Source organism: Amblyomma maculatum, chromosome 4 (genome assembly GCF_055883805.1).
Source record: "Amblyomma maculatum isolate TAMU_Amacu chromosome 4, ASM5588380v1, whole genome shotgun sequence".
Taxonomy (NCBI): Eukaryota; Metazoa; Arthropoda; class Arachnida; order Ixodida; family Ixodidae; genus Amblyomma; species Amblyomma maculatum.
In genome coordinates, this window is record NC_139347.1 from 69,187,128 (window position 1) to 69,208,189 (window position 21,062).

At 41.3% G+C, this 21,062-nt stretch overlaps 1 protein-coding gene across 1 annotated transcript in view; it reads right to left on the reverse strand.

The window, feature by feature from the left end:
• Positions 1-21,062, reverse strand: part of Pfas (phosphoribosylformylglycinamidine synthase) — a 40,223-nt gene that overhangs the window by 9,084 nt on the left and 10,077 nt on the right. The window contains exons 9-19 of the mRNA XM_084601864.1: positions 19,826-20,083; positions 18,549-18,782; positions 17,240-17,550; positions 16,243-16,374; positions 15,375-15,479; positions 15,139-15,264; positions 12,595-12,775; positions 10,463-10,552; positions 9,022-9,177; positions 6,512-6,780; positions 4,444-4,645 (exon numbers count right to left, since the gene is read on the reverse strand). Coding sequence (XP_084457990.1) covers positions 4,444-4,645; positions 6,512-6,780; positions 9,022-9,177; positions 10,463-10,552; positions 12,595-12,775; positions 15,139-15,264; positions 15,375-15,479; positions 16,243-16,374; positions 17,240-17,550; positions 18,549-18,782; positions 19,826-20,083 — 2,064 coding nt within the window. The remainder of the gene's footprint in view (positions 1-4,443; positions 4,646-6,511; positions 6,781-9,021; positions 9,178-10,462; positions 10,553-12,594; positions 12,776-15,138; positions 15,265-15,374; positions 15,480-16,242; positions 16,375-17,239; positions 17,551-18,548; positions 18,783-19,825; positions 20,084-21,062) is intronic.

Consider the following 21,062-nt stretch of genomic DNA (forward strand, 5'->3'; position numbering starts at 1 on the left):
AAGTGACAGGCTATGAGAGACGCCATAGTGGAGGGCTCCTGAAATTTTGACCACCTGGGGTTTCGCCTCCACTGAAAAGCGCCCACTAAGGCCGGGATTCGGTCCCACATCCTTGAACACAGTAGTCAAGCGCCCTAGCCCCTGCACCATTGGTGGGCGAGGCGCTGAATATGGAAGGTGCAGTGCGCATGTTAGTGCCTGATGCTCTTGCCTGCGACCACATTTTTTCTTTCACTAGCTTTTACACCTGCTCTTCTCCCAGCCCACAGTGGCCAACCAAAATGCCATTCTGAGTGATCTCTCTTTTTATTGCGAAAGCAACACTACACTAGGTAGAACCATTCTTCATGTTAGCCCAAGGCCCGTCGCGGTATGCGCCACTTGACCTTGAACCACCGCCACGCTTAACAGATGGCACGTCGTCGTCATGGCAATGCAGTTGCCGTAGCAACGCAATGAGGTTCGCTCGCTCTCTCCTCTCTTGCCCTTGAGCTCACTCTGCGGCGGTACCGTGGGGGGGGGGCAGAGAGGAGGTGACGCTTCCTGAATATAACCACGCTTTGCCTCAGTGGAATCAGCTTGCCATGACATTTGAATTCACGTTACCTTTATGCCACGGGCAGGAGCTGCCAACTCTGGTCGCTCCTTTGATATGGGAGGGTGATATCGGAATCAGCCTGCCAGAACAGTCTGCATTCTCATTACCCCTACGAAACGCAGGCACGTCCATACGGCTTTGTTGAAGCATGACTTTATATGTTGGCTGATAGCTTACGCTCTCGTCTCATACTCTTAAAGGATGAGCTTAAGTCCCCAATAATGTAGCACTTTACACTGATAGGGGAATAATGTAGCAGGCAAAAGAAGCTTCCGCCGTTGCTTTCGCATTTCAACTAGAATTAACCAGAGCTAAGCCACAACTAATTTTTTTCTCTCTCTCTTAGTTAAAACAAAGGAAGTCGAACTAGCCAGAATTCTCACACAGACGTCCAGTACAATTCACTATTAGGACAATCAAAATCAGCACACGAAATTAACAAGCATGCATTAAACTTGAAGAAAATTAAGTCTTCACTTACTTTAAATATTTCATTACCGCATTCACTAATTTCTAAATTAGTATGTGCAAGGCCAATTTTCTTCCATATATGTCTTACAGTGCAGGGATTTGACGGCAGTATTTTTTTGTGGACAAAGGACTCCTTTGCAGGTCGAAGCATAACTATGTATCTCAATATAGTAGAAGCTAGCAGCATTCCTGGATACCTCCAGGGTCACAACTCATGTTTGTGGCTCAAGCACGCAGAACTGTGTAAGCTGCACAAAATGGCAACTAATCAGTCGCTGAATTCATAGAACAGCTTTCCAAGCAAGTTAAGTCAAGCATTGACAAATGATACAGCAAGCAAAGAAACAGCCAACCACAAATCATTGTTACGAGCGAGCGAATTTCTTAATTCAGCAGCTGTCCAGTTGGCACAAACTAATTATGCCTTCCAGATTATCTACACAATTTTATTTTAGTGAGACGGAGTATATAAACAAAAAATGCTGGAGGGCACTTTGGACCACTAAAGTGCGATGAGGCGAAAGCCATTATAGCTTGGTAGATCATAACCCTCCGCTATGGCACCTCTATCTCCCTCTCTTCTTTCACTCCCACTTTCTTCCCTTGCTTTGTTTGCGGAGAATTGTGACAGATACTGCACCTTTTCTATCCTGTAAATTCATTTGAAATGCCGCTGATGCCTGCTGTACTAACGCCTCCTAGATATCTGGGCCTGCTTCTGTTTGCTGTGTGGTGCAGTGTTTGGGGAAGCGCCAAATGAAAGGCGCCGCACGGATGCTTGGATCGGATGCCCAGCGAGGTCAGCTTCATCTATGCATGAATCCCCTGGTGACGTCATGACCAGTCATGATGGTACATGGCGCGCCCCTTGTCGAACACAACCAGCATTCCACTGAGCACATCCAAGTTCACAGGTGTTCTTATAATTCGTTCACAGGAAATTAAAGGTGCAGTATCTGTCACTAGCGGAATCCCGCTATCATCGCAGTAGACAAAGAGAATTATGATGAACGTTTCACAATCTGGGGCATGGCGCAGTTTGTAGGAATCAACTGCGGATCAACTTGATACGGTTATGCTAATAGGCCTGCACAGTCTATGGCGGTCCAGAATGGCGGGTTATTTATTTATTTATTTAGTACATACTGCAGGCCGTGAGGCCCAAGCAGGAGTGGATTACAAACAGTTATTACGAGTGAGCAATAATACCAAGATGCGAACAAAACAAAGCACAAACAGCGGTAAATGAAAAAGATAATGGCACAGCATAACCAGAGCTAAACATGGTCATAAATCAGGTCAAGAGACTGTAGGCAGGTAGCTGGCAAGTTATTCCAATCACTGATGGTCTGCGGAAAGAAAGAGTGTTGAAACAACCTAGTCTTAGCAAAGTACGGGGTAAGAGAAAGGGGGTGAGAGTGTCGGGTTTGTCTGGTGTTCGATACTAGCAGGTACGGTGAAGAATCTATTCCAAGTTTATGGTTAAACAATAAGTATAAAAATTTCAGTCGAAGGAATTTTCGCCGGGATTGAAGGGTAGGTATTGAATTCGATTGCATCAGTGTAGAGACAGAGATTGTTCGACAGTACTGCGAAAACATGAAACGGACGGCTTTCCTTTGGATCCGCTCTAGAGCGTTTATGTTGGTGACAGTATACGGGTCCCATACAATACAGGCATACTCTAATTTAGTCCTTATAAAAGTTTCGTATGCTAATCTTTTAACTTTGAGAGGGGCATCCTTTAGCTTATGGCGCAACAAGCAAAGTTTTCGAAATGCAGACGAGCAAGTGTTAGAGATATGAGTATTCCAGTTTAAGTTGCTTGTTAATGTCACACCAAGATATTTAAATTCGTTAACTTCAGCTATTAGACCTGAATCTAAAGAAAAAGAGTATTTTAACGGATTATGTTTTCTTGTAACACGTAGTAACACCGTCTTTTCCGAGTTTAGTTTCATTCCCCATTTACAACACCATGTGAATATGTTGTTAAGGGTCATGTTTAGTGCTACCTGGTCGTCAACTGACCGGATCTCATTAAAAATAATGCAGTCATCAGCATACATGCGGATCTGCACAGGCTCATTAACTATATTGACAATATCATTGCAATATATCAAAAACAGCAGCGGCCCAAGAACACTGCCCTGAGGGACACCAGATGTAACCGGAAGAGCACAAGAACTTTCTCCGTTAATTGTAACATACTGTTTGCGTTGCAATAAATACATAGAAACCCAGGCAACTAGGAAATCGGGCAATCCTATCATTTGAAGTTTCTCTATTAGTTTGTTATGCGGTACTAGGTCGAACGCCTTGCTGTAATCCAAAAAAATTAAGTCTACCTGGCCGGTCCTATCCACGACGGAAGCAAGAAAGTGAAATAAAGTGACTAACTGTGTGACCGTAGAAAACCCTTTCCTGAAGCCATGCTGGTGTTCCGACAAAATGTTATCACTGTAACCCTCAGGGTTACAGTGATAACCCTCAGGGTTATCACTGTAACCCTGACGCCTGCCCTGCAAGGCTCTACTTTCGCGAGAGTATACACGCATTGGTTGAAATGCACAAATTGAAGACCACTGTGCCAGACTGGATTTCAAGAGTCGAACCACTATGCGAGCTGAAGGAATTTTAACTTGACAAAGGCAACTCGTATGAGCCTGCCGGCTTCTGTATTAAGTGTCATGCTTGTGGTAACCGCTCTGCTGTGAGCATTCTGTTTGTAGCGCGTTTTTGTTGGTTTTGTTTTGTGTTGGTGATGACCGGCAATTAAAAAAAAAAAAAAAAAGGGGGGCATGGCGCAGTTGGTAAAGCACTTGGCTGGGGATCCAAGGGATGGAGGTTCGATTCCCGGTAGAGACAAGGTTTATTTATTTATTTTTAACTATCTCCCTCGAAAGTGTGACACTCTCTGCCGGCAGCCTCTGCTCAACAGATCCCGCTGACAACGATGAGGCATTAAAGGCTTTCGCCTTAATAATATTCCTGCTTGCCCCCAGGGACGGTAAGTGCAAGCCTAGAATTCATAGCATTCAGTGGCTTAGATCCCATCCTGCTTTGTCCTAGTGAAACTGAGTATTAACCTATTCTTGATGCTCCTGTTACAACTCCTACAACTGTACTAAGTATTCTTTGACTCAACCACTTTCCAAATAAATGTTTTGCCCAACAAGCCAATCGTTCCATGCAGTCACGTGAAATCAATATTTAGCACGACCTTGGGATTAGGAAAAGTCAAGGTTTCGAGCTTTGCTCGGAAGTTTGCTTCTGTTTTGGTAAAAGCGCACACCTTTAAACTTGAAGAGTGCATCATTTCAGCATTTGACGCTTAATATGGGGACTAGGGTAAAAGGCTTCCCAATACTTGCCTGGGGTGCGCCGTGGAATGTCTAAGCTGAAAGACAGCTTGTATGGTGGTGCTGTGCGTTTCAAAAGTCCCTGTCGTTCTTGGGCAGCGCACTTGGGGTCACACTGATGGAGCTCCAGTTGGTAGCTAGTCTCCTCCCAGGCATCGCGCAGCTCACCCACAGTTCCACAAATGACTTGAGTGCCATTGACCTTCACGGATACCTGTGATTATAGAGGTGATAATACCTTTAGGTGAGGTAAGTAGCACTTCCTTCAAACTGTGTTTTGGTCTCAGCGACTGAACACAATTTTCACTCTGGTTTCGGTGGATGGCAGGTGGATGTCTACATAAGCACCTTTGAGCCAGTGAAGCAGTGACGTAGCCAGAAATATTGTTCAGGGGGTGCTATACACCGCCGGTTGAAAAAAAGAAAAGACTGAAAAGAGAAGGTGCGAGGGTTGTACACAGCACTCGGAAAAATTCGGGGAGTGTTCTCACACTGAAACATCTCTTGGCTACGCCCTTATTTGCAGTGAAGGCATTCTCCCAATCCCCGTTTTTCACTAAAGGCTGTTAACTGTAACATCTGTAATTATAATTTATAATTATATATAGTTATATGCGTATCCAGTGAGGTTTAGCACGAAAATCAAAGCAAACCTTGTACACATTTCATACACACGCCTTGTACACATTTCATGCACACGTTTCATGAACGAGTGTCTAGTCCTGAAGTATAACACCACCACAGGGTGACAAATTGATGAGATATATGTGACTAAAAGACCTGTTTATTGGGCCCCCGTTTTAATCGTGCACTAAAAATCAGATATACTTTGAGCCTAAATTTACAGTTGAATAAATAATCGTTTTTCACTGCTGTTTCACTTCTTCCTGCAAGTAAAAGCCTGTTTTTTTTCTGCTGTCGCCACTGCTCAGCCTATACTACAGTACACATAGCATAGGCCGCCTGCTACTGACACACACATTCTGCAAAGTTATAAACACAGCATTTTAGCCTGGAAACTGCCTGGATTGCTTGACCTGGTTACAATGACTTCCAATTTCAAACATGCAACATCACACCACAACTCAAGAAAAAAGTGACAAATGCCTTTCGAAGGAGGTCCTTCAGCCAATGCCATCGACCAATTTTCGTGACGCCGCATTATGTAGGATTAAGCCACGGTGAATCCTTTTATTTCTGTTGTGGCCTGTGTTATCATACTCTGCTATGCATTGTCTAAGGGTGTCATCCATGACGTCACTAGAAACGGTCGACGTCGTCAGCTGCAAGGGAGTCCTTTGAAAAGCAAAAACCACATTTTCCTTGAGCTTTACCCATACGATTTAGAAAACATAGATAAATAAAAAAAGCAAAATAAAAATTAAAGGTGCCATTCAGTGGCATATGAAGGCAGTAGGAAATTGCGTTTCTTGTATGCGAATGATAAGTTTGCAGCTGACAATCTTAGATGCATCTATGAATAACTTTATTTATATTCTTAGAAAGATAACAATGTTAGCCACAGAGTGACATGTGCGGTGCCTCGAGTAATGTCAGTGTTAAATAAAACAAGTGATAAAACCGAAATGCACACACAAGGCATAAAAATATTACTGGTTGCAAAAGAAATACAAAGATTGGGTTCAGAAATACTTTTGCAATTCTGCCCAAACTAATACCTCATTTTTATGTTCACTTATCATTTGATGCTGATAGTGCAAGACTATACATAAGCAGTTTTCTGCAGCTAAGCTGAAACCTATAGCATGGTGGACTGATTTGTTAACACATTTTTTTCTCACCTTTATTATCTCCTGTTTGCTTGCTCCCAGAGTCACCTTCATTCTGGAGTACCCCAGCCTCATGAGCAGGCTGGCCTCGTTAGCTCACATCAATGGTTTATGGTGTTTAACATCCTAAAGCAACTTAGGCTATGCGAGACATCATAGCGGGGCATCTGAATAGCTGGCAATGCACGTCAAAATTTTGGCATCATTCAGCATGCTACCAGACTACATAACAAGCAAGAATAAAAAAAAAATAATCATTTTGGTGTGCTGAAATCCTTGTAGTCTTTTACCTTGGACTGAGGACCAAACACCTTGCTGTGACCAATGGGAACGCAGTGCACTCCAGCCTTCTGGTAGGCTTCGAGAATACGCTTTTCATCGGCAGGACTGGCCTCGAGCAGCCAGCCAATCTCTTCGTGGAAGAGAGCTTCAAGGACTGTGCCAGCACATCCCGTGGGCACATTCACGTCCAATCCGCAATTGCCCGCAAACGCCATTTCCAGCAGGCATGTTATAAGGCCGCCATCACTGATGTCATGACCTGCCTTCAGGATACCACCTGGAAGAAAAAAAAACACAAGTTTCAGAGATCTATGAGATGCTTTCAATAGCGCAGTATGTACACGGTCGTCCACTCTTAGTTTGAACATGTGAGCGCGTGGCATGCACCCTTCGAAATGTCACTGCATCCGTCGCCACCGCGCATCAAGGTAAAGTGACTTGAGTGGAACCAAGAGCTGCTGCTTCACGTCGTCTGCCTCTTTGTTACAGTGCGCGGCTGTGACAAACGCAATGGCATTTCAAAGAGCACATACCACGCACTCTCATGTTGGAAATAAGAGTGGACAACCGTGTACATAGGATCAGGCGGCAAACTGTAATTATCATTTTTATGATGGAAACGCAATGAAATAACTATGAGTTGATTATCATTTAGCCCTTTATTCTTACATTGCATACAGCATTGTAATGACATTCCTAGAAGAACAGCATTTTGAACAAGACCCTATATCATGCCGCAGGCATAACACTTTTGTATATTATATAGGACACAGTAACTAGTTTTAATTCATTGCTCAATTAAAATAGCTTTGAGTACATAATCCATGCAATTATATGTGTGGAAAACAGAATACTGTAGATCTTTGAAGTTTTTGAAAGTTTCACCCGACTTGGAGTTTGTTGTTAAAAATAAAAGCAAAATAATATGATGACAAATGAACTCAAGCAAAATTTGATTTCATTATTACAGATGAGCGAGAAGCAATATTTTCATTTAAGCTAATGCAAGATTATAGAACTGTTTCCTTTTTGCATAAAAGATCACTTGAGAATAGCACACACCATACCACATTATGTACTGACATCAGACAAAGGGCCGGCTTCAAAAATGTGAGCATCAAACAGTCAATGCAAGCATAGTAGTAGTACAAAATGAAATCTTTTTATAACATGCAACTTTAAATTGTAAAAAATGATGGCAAATGACGTCGTAATACACTCCAAAGCAAAAAAATATGCAGATAAAAAATATGCTCATGACAATGCCTAGTAGGCCACCTCGCATTCCTTATTGTGCAGCTACATTTTTATGTCAACTTGTTAGGATCACATATCAAACTAAGGCTATTTCGTGACCTTTTTATTTGCGCAGACGTTTCATTCTCTTTAGGCACTGCATTTTGTCTTTTTTGGCAAAATCATTTCAAAGCCCTTCAAAGGGCCCTGACGCTCTGAACTTTACCACGTGCATTGCGTATGCTACGTTGCTGAGAACATTCCTCAGTTATGCCCCTATACAAGAAGCACTCACGAATGTAGTGCAAAAGCAAGGTTCAAAGCCCAAATTAAGGGATTAGCAACTAAGTGAGTAATACATGTAAGCGAGTAAGTGCATTTAAGAAAACGAGGATCCACAAAGGGGGGGCATGAGAGCTTAAAGGCAAAGCTCAAGTGTCCTCTAAATTTTTTGAAAGATGATGTCACTGCTAGCACCACTTCTTGAAATAAGAAAAGTGCTTAGAGCAGTGGAGCAAGCAATCGTCTAACGAAGCAGCGCAAAGCTCTCAAAGGTGCAACATTAAGAGAAAGAAGAGCACAAAATTCAACCCGACGAAAGAACACCAAAATCTAAATATTGTACATTTTTCCGTTCTGCTACCATTGCTAATTTAGTAAAAAAATTGTGGGGGTTTAGGCATAGCTTGAACCTAGTGATAGAGAGAAATCTGTGAACGTTGCAGCTAATTTTTCTGCGGAAACCTAGATTTAATGTGCCGCCGTCACAACGTTCAAACGAACCTTCTATCCCAGCAACTTGCTGTTGTCGTTTGCCTCAACCAACTATCGAGTTATCGGTCTTCTTCTTTTACTTCTTCTTCTTCTACTTCTTTTTTTACTTCTTTTATTTCTTCTTTTACTTCTTCTTTCACCACGGTGCCACACCGACAGCTTGAAAACCTAGCGTAGTGTAGCTTTCGCTACAAAAATGCTTTTGAATGATATCACATCTAACGAGCTCTATGGACTGCAAGGAATTTCGTTATGGTCAGCAAGGGGCCGGTTCAGTGTCCCTTCGTGATCAACAGCTATACTTTATAAATATAAAGCTGTGCTAGTGGTCACTGCAAGTCAAAACTTACAAACCACCACCTTGCTTGAACACCAGCTGAAAGTAACTAGGAGTGAATGTATGCTCAACGAGTCATGCACACCTCCCATAAGCATGCCATACATGTTTGTACTCCATATTTAAAACAGCCAGCTCATTTCTAAATGAACTTTGATGATAACCACATACTTTGCAGCAGCTCCTGTGTGGCAGCAAAAGCTCTCCGAAGCTTGACAGGTTCCTCCAAGTCAGGGACGTCATCTCCGAGTTGCTTGAAGCATTGAGCAAGAGCTGTACCTCCGAGACGGTGCTTTCCAGCATTCAAGGTGACATAGAGGAGTAGCCCTAGAAAGCAGAATAAGGGTGGCTATGCAGTGATCTTTTTTTCACTGTCCATGGCAGGAACCTCCTGCATGAATTATTGCATCAAAATGCTGTGCACTCTTTTTAATTCCTATTAAAGTGCTGTCAAAACAACTTTTACATTATTTATACGAAATCTGCTCTAAAATCAATAGGTTCAGTTTTGTTTAAAGTGTTTAACGTCCCAAGGTGACTCTGGATATGTGGGACACCGCAGAGGAGGGCTCGAACTCCGAAAATTCTGATCATCTGGGGCTCTTAACGTGCACTGAGGTTGCACGGAACACAGGCCCCTTGCTTTTTGCCTGCATCGAAAAATTGTTGCTGCAGCCGGGATATGAACCCGCACCCTAAGGTTCAACAATCGAAGGCCCTAACCTCTGAGCAACCGCGGTGGGGCGACAGTAATAGTTATAATTAATCAGTGTTATACTATGCTCAGGAAGTTCCGCCTTGCCAGGGCTTCTCTTCTGAATTCATAAACATATTTTATTTATGATTGCATTCAAATGTATTCACAGATGCTAATATACATTCAATTACAAATTGATTCTGTGGCACTATGTAGCCTATGAGGGTCTATCACGCTTGTCGCAGCCTTCTTCAAAAGCACCCAGCGTACCACATCGCTAAGACTGAAGCATGTGTCAGCGAGCCATCTATTTTGCTGACTACGAAAGAACTTGCATTTTTAGATAATAACGACTTACCATCTTCTTTTTTTTGTCTTGTATTTTCGTGAACCCTATATTCTGAGCGTGGAATAAAACACTTTTGTTGCTAGTAAACACTTGTCCTGTGTGGTATTTTCCTTCAGTGTGCTTGCCTTTTTTGCGCTTTAGTTTCCATTATAAATATTTACCAACATGCCAATTTGCGCTCCTTCAAAAAGAGGAAATATATAAAATAAAAGCACTGGCAGCACTTGATGCAATAATATGGAGAAGAAGTAAAATGGAAGCACTTCAAAATACTATGCCACAATGCGAAATAAAGTGTACAAGCCCATGAATGCCTCACCTTTCACTTAAGAAAAGCAAAATTTTGTTCACTACAAAAGAATGGAGGGCAGCAGCCCAAATTTCCACATGCTCCGTCAAAGAATGGAAAAGGCGAATGCATCTGACATACACATCCTCTAGCTCTTTTCAAGCATGCAAAGAACTTAACCAATGCAATAATCATAAATTACACTGTTCACTAATGAACCTGCATACCGAAGTTACTGTGCTCTGTCCCATAAACATTTTTCAAAAACCTCAGTCACCTTCTTTTCCAATGCTAGGCAGCTTCAAGTCAGGGGTCACTGTTGCTGTGACGTCGGGGCACGGTGCATAAGTAGAGACAACAATGGCACCTGCAAAAAAAAAGACGGAATTGAAAACGAAGTCAGTTTAATGCAAATCTGCCACCTTAGGGAAAGACTAGGTAAAATAAACTCTATATGACAAAAAAAGAAAGAGCCCAGCCAATGTAGTTAAAACAAAAAATAATGTGTTTTAGTAGTACATACAAAAATGATGCTCAGTACATAATGTAAAACATTTTATTTCTGAAATATATTTAGTTTGCTATTAACAGACACGGGGACAATTTTTTTCTTGTGGTCAAATTTTCTTTGGTACACTAAATGTGGTGCCATTACACCCAAAAACAAGAAGGCATGTTCACAAAACCGAAATTGAAATAATTTGTTCACGATTTAAGTGCTTCAAAGCTACACAGTTTGCCAACAGCTGATTATACTAATTACAATAACAGCAGACTACTGCTCATTCAAGCTCACAAATTCAAACTGATGCTTTGACCATAGCAACATGAAGTGTAACAAGAAAAAAAACCATTCTTAGTTTGAACAAGTTCTGTTTTTTTCCAGTTCAAATTAGTGAAGATCAGCTATATTATGACTAAATAATTTCTTGGACAAGACCATTTTTCCCAACACACTAGAGTGATGAAGTCATGTAAGATAATTGTTACCCCCTGCCATGCTGCCATGCATACATACTTCCATGTATCCATAGCTTTGGCTAGATCGCAAGAAACTCAGATATAATCCTCAAAGTAAACTTAATTTTACTGAACCTTGTGGGACCTCTGCTAAAATCGCCGGACTGAAAGGCATTAAGAAGGATATAACCAAACATCTAGTTTTACTTACAGGCCTCAAACTTCTGACAACTATCACTGAACCACCTAAATGCCGAGGTGGGACAAAAAGCACTGAACATTACACAGTAAAGACTTAAAAAAAAAAAGAAGAGGCTGGCCCTAACGGCTGGTTTTTGAGCCAACCTAAATAAGAACTGGTATGCTACCATCTTGTGATGGTGAAACTGCTTTAGACTGAAACGGAACTAAAATGAACTCATTGTTGGGCTAACTTGCGCCCATTATGAAATGAGAAAGAACTCTGCAACGGCAGACGCAAAAGGCTCGCTGTGTGATCACTGAACAAAATGCCTGTGGCTCCCAGGCATGCTCGATTTAAAGCTGATGCTGAATTTTTGAGATAAGGAGATGTCTACCACTACGTTGAACAACACAGAACCAATTGCACACAGTTGCAAACATTCCAGATAAACATGCTGCATCTCGAAACTGTCAGAAATTAAGCCATGAGCTGGCGGCTTTCCCATGAACAAATAAACATTATAAATATTTGTGGTTGTCATTCCAGGAAGGTCCAAGGATTTTCGGAAACTGCCTCAAAACCTACAGCTTCAATTATTTCTTTGTAGAGAAACAGAAAATCATAAAGCAACAAACATTCTAAGCAGGTGGTGGGCCTGGAAACACCAGGCAAAATTCGGCATTTGTTCTTTTTCAACAAATATTATGGCCTGAAGTTGTGTTGGCATCCCACTTTCTCTCTCTCTCTCTTTGCTTTGCCCTATCACGTAATACTAGTTTACACAATATTTTTTTGCCATATCTGCTAACCTGCGTAGAAATACACAATGTATTGGTTGTCATTCGACCCCATTAGCAGTGAGAGGAAAATGTCGGCACCAATGTCAACAAACAGCAAAACCAAATAGGCCATCTGCATGCACCCCGCCACGGTGGTGACAACTGTGCCGAAGTATCAGTGTTCGATCCTGACCGCCACTGGCTGCATTCCGATGGAGCAAAACAGAGAGGCGTTCGTGTACTATACGATGCCAGTGCACGTTGAAGTTCCCCAGGTGGTCGAAATTACTTTGGAGCCCTCAACTACTACTGCTCCTTCTCCCTTTCCGCCTTCATTGCCACCCTCCTCCTTTCCCTTACGGTGCAGTTCAGGTGTCCACATTATTATTATTATTATTATTATTATTATTATTATTATTATTATTATTATTATTATTATTATTATTATTATTATTATTAATTATCACATGCAAGAGGTGCCCTCACCGGGAGCCTTTACAGTGTCTTTGCCCACACGTGCAGCCATGCTGAGTGAGTCCTTGCCACCGTCCACAGCAATGCCCAGGACAGCCATGGAGCTGCACATGGCCTGGCAGGCCTCGTGCAGTGCAGCACCTTCCCCAGGAAGCTTGGCTGCCCACATCCAGTTGCCGCTGCATTTGACGTCCTGAACAGGGGGTTCAAACAGCATTGCACAGCGCCGCAAACACAAATGCGCCATTAGTGCTGGATCGGCACCTCACTTATCCAGTGTGTCCATCAGACTAAAAAAGTTTGCAAAAAGGAGCACTACAGGAGCAAAGCTTGCACTCCCTAGCGAAAATTGTAATAGTACAAAAATTTGCGCTAGTCTAATACATTTTATTGTACAGGTTTTATATTAGCCTCGTGTAGGTTCGCAGTAGTTAGATATATTCCTTTGTTCGATATATAATATAATGTTGCGTCTCGGTCAAGGTGGCCGTTAAGAAGGAAAGACTGGGCTCAAGCATCAGCCGTCCATGTTGAGAAGCCCGTTTATTGGCAAGATGCATGATATATATAGAACATAATCTAAATCACAGATGACAATCCAATTCACAGACGAAGACATAAGTACAGTCATAATCCAAATGAAAAGGGACAAAACCGAAACTAGAACAGAATAGATAGAAAGACACAATATAACAATATACATGCCTGATTAGTATGACACAAGTTTGCATCAGTATAAGAGGAAGCAACTTAAGCATAAGCAATTTGAAATAAGAACAGCACCAACTGCTTATGCATCTGCAGATGTCACAGTCTGAACAGAATGTTGGTGAAAAATCTGCTCAGTTTTATGCAATAAAGAGCGAATATCTAGTTATAATAATAATTAAGGTAGCTTTGCTGATCAACAACTCAACATCAGAGAACTTTTCTGTGCTGTTCAGAGGGAATATGACAACCAGAGAAGGCTGTCTATTTAAACAGCATTTGTAGGGAACGCCTACTCCGCTAGTCCTCATACTGTCGCAGTGTAAATTTTTTAGAGGTCTTTTTTGTACACATCTCAAAATGGAGATCTATGTTTCATGGCAATAGGCCTGGAAAAGCTACCTCCCAATTCCAGTGAACCTGATAACCTATCGGATTGAAATCCTAATATGCTATTTGTTTATCAACAACTACTATTGGCTATAGTAATCTAATAATAATTGTGGCAAACAGATTTATTTAATGCATTCCCTATCAGGCTGACCACCTATCAGTTGTAAATAAAAAAACAGGCTATTATTAGAAATTTTGCTAGGGCTGGGACCTCTTAGTAATAAATGAAAAATATGAGCACAATTAAGCAGCATAAGCATAAGTAATTATCAACATAGGATAAATAATTGCAATATAAATGATTTCAGGCAAATACCTCAACACAAAGCACAAACATGCAGCTCACAACAACAGAAAATATGAATGATACCCAAGTCTATATGGAGCATGCATTAAAATAATAAGACAACATAAAACATGGAGCAAAAGCCATAGAGAATAAGAGTTGTTTTCAAACTTATCTACAATAATTATTTTAATTAACCAGCAGAATGATTTCATAGTAATTGCAGAAGATCTAATTGAAAAAAGCTCGATGAGACACATGAAGCTGTGATGAACCTCCTGGTGAAAATGAGTGAATCTTATAGTCCTCTGTACAGCATGTCAAAATAAAGAACACGCAACGCGTACGCCAGGTTTGTTGTACAATAGCTTCCACTGTAGCCTAAATTTCCACAAAAGTAAGTGTCTCCATATAAATGCTGAAAACGTGGTATTAGCGCAAACAACATGGATGAAAAACGAAAAAAAGACATCAGAAATGCCAGTTTGTGGTGCCTTTTCCTCATTCTACTAGTGTAGCACCAAGAACTTGCACTTGCGGTGTCTTTTCCAGTTCTTTGTTCGTGTCATTCGTGTCAGTAACATGTTTTCAATATTCAGACACCAACAATCCCAGCTTTCTACGTTAAATTCATTACATGCACAGGTCGACAGCACTTAACCCAAGCTGAATGCAGAATTAACTAACTAGCTTGCAGGCTCTCTTCATCCAGACTATAACAGTGACCTTAAAAAACTCGAGCTAGTATGCTTTCCATTGTCTTTTGCACCATGTATTTTCTTCACAATAATATGGCACCCAGCAACACAGTGCTCTCATTTAGGCAAACAAAAAACTAGCACCTCGTTAACTATAAAATAATAACCACTTGCTGACCTGTGCTGAGTTCACTAATGGAGGGTTGATGCTAAATGAGAAATACAAGTCACAGCAGTCTTTGCTGTCACTCGCCATGGCGGCTCAGTGACTTTGGCTTTAGACTGCTGCATCTGAAGCTGCGAGAGCCACAGAGGCATGCACTTCAAGGGCGGCAAAATGTGAAAAGACCCACGTGCTGCGCGTTGTCAGTGCACTTTAAAAAACTCCAGATGGTCGAGACCGATCCAGAGTTTTGCATTCGGCATCTTTCACTGCCCGTGCGAAGCATTAGGTGTTAACAGGTCGCTTACCTGCAGCGAGGTGATCTGTGCAAACATGAGGTTGGTCACCGCCTCAGCCACAGACATCCTGGCTCCTGCAGCTGGACTCAGGAGACCCTTTATTGGCTGCTCACCAATGGCAGTTGCAGATCCAACCTGTCACATGACACAGTGTTTGAGAGTGATGAATAACAATCGCATGACATGCAGTTTGGCACTGACGGAAGCTCGTCATCAACAATGTGTAAACCAAGAAATGTGCTCACCGTGTCAAAGTATGAAAGAGACACCACAGCGACGTCAGCGAGAGGTGTGTGCAGAGGCCCGACGCACTGCTGCTGAGCTACCAGCCCTGTGACGCAACGGTCAACCTGAGAGTTGCACAGAAAAAAACAGACTTCATTACACCAGCCGGTCAACTCAAAAGGCCTATTACAATACTAGGAGGAATTGCCATTTACAGTGTTGAAGAAATAACTTGAACGACCCAATATTGAAATGAAAGTGCATGCTGCAATACGGGCTCGTGGTACTGCTGAATCTTACAATTTGTCATCAGCCTGAGCTTTATATATAAAGAGAGCTTTCTTAAAAGGTAATGTGCCATCATCAACGAAAACTCATCCATAACCTTCTTTAATTTCACAAGGCAATCACTTAACTCTAACCAAAGAGTTCTGCAAAGTCAAAGCAGTATATACCTCTAATTTCTGGGTACGTGTTTTGAAGTAAAATAATTATGGCTGAATTAGAAAAATTCAATGCCTTAGGTGAAAACCACATGGTGATCCACATACAGTAACATTTATTGCATCATTAAAAATAAAAAAAAATGCGACCGAAAATTGGTGTCTATACTCCTGTAAAGCAGAGAAGTATGTCAAGAGCGTCAATATTAAGTATGTCAATATTAATAAATATGTATACAAAACAATGTATAAAAAAAATGGCCCAGTATAGCCAGACTATGTACTTGCCATCAACTAATTCAAGCTCACGGTATATGTAAATGAGCTTAATTCTGTTAGAATGTATGTGAAAACAAACACAACAATTCATAACTGCCTCAGTGTTGAGAAGGCACGCATTTCGCAAGTCTACATGTAAACACCAAAAGCAAGATCATGGGCTTGCCTTGTTAGTGAGAAAACGCTTGCTAGCCACAGATGGTAGACGCAAAACTCGCTGTAAGGCTTCGGTGACCTGAAGGCTGGTAGGCAAACTGAGCGGCTTCAAAAGTGGTGCTTTGGTATCCAACTTGAACACCTGTGATAGTGAAACGCATAAAAAAAGTTGATAGCACTACATTTTTTAATAATAAGAAAAAATATTACGCATTTGAAAAGAACCTCATACTAAAGAACAAAATTTATTGTACCTTTCTACTATTTACTGGGAGGGGAAAACATTTTGCAACACCTTGTGCAGTATTTTCAAACAGATGAAAAACATACATTCCTGTATCATAACATCCTCATATATGACACCTCATTTGAAATATGTCCATAACATTACACAGTGGAACGATGACAGCTTATTGTGATTTACTGCCTCCTTATTGTGGCAAGATGGTACAGTTTGTTTTCACGCACCTGGCTGCTCTTGAGTTACTAGCATTGAATTATGTGCACAAGCTAATCAGAAAAAATTTCTAATCACAGTGCGAATGGGTTCACTGTAGGCATATGAAAAATTCACAACAGCCTTTTTGCTTGCAGAAGGTTCCAGACCATATGTATACAAAGTTTTTCAAACAAGAAATGATAAGCAATGAAAATACTGGGGTCTGTCAGTTTCTAAAGAAGCACAGTTCCAAACCTCCTAAGGGCTGGAAAAAGTGCGTAACAGGAAGTGAATTTAAACCTCTAGCAACAAATAATGAACATTATATGTTTGCAACCACAAAATAGTTCAGTCATATTAACTCCTGATCCAAATGCAGCACCACTCACAAAACATGCCAATTAAATGCAAGCAGATTTTAATTGGTCTTAAATGCAAATGAGCTGGTTTTCTTTTGCAGGCAGCGGCAACCACCTAAGCCCTAGCCCACAGCGCATATTCCACTGTGCCGATCTGTGTGTTCAGTGTAACTACCACAAAAACTTTCCAATGACGCAAAGCTGTGCACCTTGCGTGGCATGTCTCCAAGCACAGACTCCAAGTCGAGGTCAACGGGGTCCCTCTTGCCAGAAGCGCCGTCTTCCTTGAGGATAACACGGCCGTCTCCCGTCACTTCACCCACAATGGAAACTGGACAGCGTTCCCGTGCAGCGATACGCAGCAGTGCATCCTTGTCTTCCGGTCTCACCAAAATAGCATCACTCTCCTGGTACTCGGCACCCCACAGCTCCATTGTGGTAATGGTTGGGTCACCCAGCTGAAAGTTCTTGGTCCAGATCACAGCTCCAGCTGGCTCGACTATCTCCTTCAGCACATTGCCTATGGGCACGCAAAAATTGCATCATCACCCACTAACTGGTAACAAGTTAATTGGTAACAAGAAACGTGCAATGTCAGTGCACGTTAAAGAACCCCAGGTGGTCGAAATTTCCACAGCCCTCCACTGTGGCGTCTCTCATAATCTTAGTTGCTTTGGGACATTAAACCCAGCCAAACCAACCAAATCACTAATTGGTATCGAGTGGGGAACTGAATGATTCAACAGGTTCAATTCTCTTTCTAATGTGTATCCCTTGCGTGAAAGTGTCTTTACTTGGTAGAAATGACCATATCAGTTCATTACAAAAAGATTTACCAGCAGTGATGAGAACTTCCCACTTGTTATAGAGAACGACATGACAGCTAAACTACCATGATAAATTTGATTAACTATAAGTGCACAAAAGAAGTTTCCAGAAATGCCAAGGGCATTTTAGTATCCCGTAGTCAGCCAAGAAAAACAAATGAGCATGAACATAATAAAATTTTCATAAGTATAATGGTGCTACAAGGTGAAGCTCGGAGAAAGGGAAAGAAAAGTTGGGAGAAAGGAAAATGTACTATTCGCTATAACCTACAAGAGGTGGACTTGTAAATTTAACATGGTATAACTCTACAAGAATAAGTATCAGAAACAAACAAGAAGCATCTAGGATAACTTCTTTTTAATTTTCATTGACTAGTCAACAGACTGCTGATAACGTGGTGCATTACTTTTCATTGAAGCAACCAAACAATAAAAAAAAGAAGACATGTAATGAAGTTATAGCTGTTCACAAACTACCACATCAAATTAACAACTGTCCTACAGTTGTTGATTTCATGTGTTAATTTGATGTGACACTTTAGTACGCATGAATATAGAATAACCATGTGTGCTAAAATGTCACATGCTTGTAAGTAACAGTTGACATTACTGTGTATAAGCAGCTGGAAAGTGCACACTACATGGTTGGGCAAGATCAAAAGGAGACAAACATAGAGCATGAAACACTGACCGTTGCCTCCAGCGCCCTGGTCATGAATGCTGCGGATGGGATTCTTGCGCGCGCCACGCTCGACACAGGCCCGGACCAGGCGGTGCAATTTCTGCTCCATCTCGGCATCTCCACGCTGCACAGCTCCAAAGTCCAGTTCAGCCTCTTGGTCTCCCTGCACAGTCACCGAGGACGCTGCACCGCCGCCTACTCCAATGCGGTATACAGGGCCACCAATCTTTACCACCAGCATGCCTGAAAGGGTGCAGAGCAAAAGGTTTCATGGGAAATATTATTCAGACATTGACGTTTACCTCGTTCACCTTTGGACGCTCCTAGCATAAAGCTTAGCTGTTTTTTTTTTATTTAACAATAGCATGCAGCACAATAAGATAATCACTATAAAACAAATCCCGAGATGCTGTCTGCACCCTGCTGTCAAACACTTGGAGAGTAAATCTAGTCATGTGTTAAGACCACTAGGCCCGCTCCTCAGGTAATTATGGAAGAGTGGTGGTGGTGGTGGTGAAAGAATTTATATTTATGGAAGAGTGCCTCCTTCTAGTCAATGTGTCACCGTACAAATGATAAATTATGGTTATGTCCTGTATTACTCGTGAGACAGATGAAAATATGGTAACAATTTATGTGTAAAGCTACCAATGCTTCAAAACATAAAGCAAACAAATTTAGAATGCTAAAATTTTTATTATAAATGATGTCATGGTTGTAATTACGTATGCTTCTATGCATACATACAGCTGTTGTTCATCTCATCATGAATTTGATACCCATACAACAGTCCAAAAGAGTGATCTTATTGATCAGTGACTGTATCTGCTTCATTTCAAACCTCACAGCAGAGCAGCTCTCTTTCAACGAAAAAGAAGATGGAAACTGATTGACTGTACTGGCTCTCGTGCAGGCGCTTGTGAACTCTGGCTGATCGCAAGTCGTTTGGATAAAAAATCGCAAACGCTGCGCCACAGCTACACAATCTTGACTCGATAACCTTTACTACAAGTAAACATCGTTTACATACGGTTTACATTTAAAAATCTACTCTTACGCCATCACAATCCAAGATCTAGACTGACTCTTTAATGCTTCAGGATGAAAGCTGCAGTAGGATGCCGCCTGGCGAAGGGCGACTAGAAAGAATGTCAATGACTTTATTCTTTATGCAACTTCAGTTTCCAGAGAAGCTTGAATTTTCAATGCTGTCTTGCCTTGACAGAAGATCACAAAAAAGAAAAAGCCTGCTTCAATCATCAAAGCAAGTCAGATTATATTCGTACCTTTTTCAGGCTTGTCCTTGGTGATTTGGTCGCCATCAATGCTGCCAATTCCACCAGAAAACATGATTGGTTTGATCCACTCCCTCCGCTCTCCATTGGGGAGAACCATTCCAAAGGAGCGTGAGAAGCCAGAGAGTACAGGTTCGCCAAACTTGTTGCCGTAGTCAGATGCTCCGTTGCTGGCCTCAACAGCAATTTCCAAAGGTGGAGCAAAGTTGATGGGGTACTCCTGATGTTCTTCCCAGGGTAGTTCATATCCTGTGCAAACAAGATAAAGGGGTTTGAGCTGCACTCAATCTTAACGAATACAAACCTTGTCAAGCTTATCGATGCTACGAGGGTTTTAAGAAGCATTATACAAGTATGTAAGGCTGCATAACGTTGCGATAATAACTAGTATATATCAGCATTTCAGCAAGATAATGGCAGCAGATAAAAGCAAAATATGTTGCAAATAATGTCTGCAACTTGTAGTACAGCATGTTCACAAAAAGCGTATGCTACTATGCTGCTACACATGCACAAGGTTAGAAGCAGATAAAAATTTTTTTGAGAAATGCAAAAATGACAGTGGTAACAATTCATTTGACCCAAGGCAAAATATAAGCTGGTTAAAAATAAACTTTTTTACTTCATTTTTAAGATAAACAGACAAACCATTTGGCTCCAAACTTCTCTGCAAAAATTGTAATTTAGATTAGAAACTCATAAAAGCACATTGCATTCGTTAACAGTTTGACTACACTGAAATGCAATGTCATATCTTTCACGAGAAATCTTTCAGAAGGCAGCTTAGCATAATACAATGTACTAGTCAAATTCCCCTTCGAGTCATTCAGGGAGGACAACTCCGTGCAACTATGTTCATGGCAAAAATTGATTCTATGGCTCTTTCTAGGTATGCAATAGGTTTTTCTGGGAAAGTTGCATTTCAAAATTTCCCCATCGCTCGATGAAAAACTGATGACACCACTGGAGTGACCTCAGTTATCACTATTTGAAGTCAATGGCAGTATAATCTAACCTTCAAGACCTGTGCACAAAAAAAAAATGAAGAGTGTAAAATTGGTGCACCTTGTTTTCGAGGCCAGCCAACGAGGCAAAAAGTATATATATTAGGGCCTTTTCAAGTTTGTAATGAGGCTCCATTTTCAACTGAAATTGTTGCTGTTGTCATTAGAATGAAGTACTTTATTGATACAGTCCAACTTCATTATGTCCTCATTGTGTCTTTAAA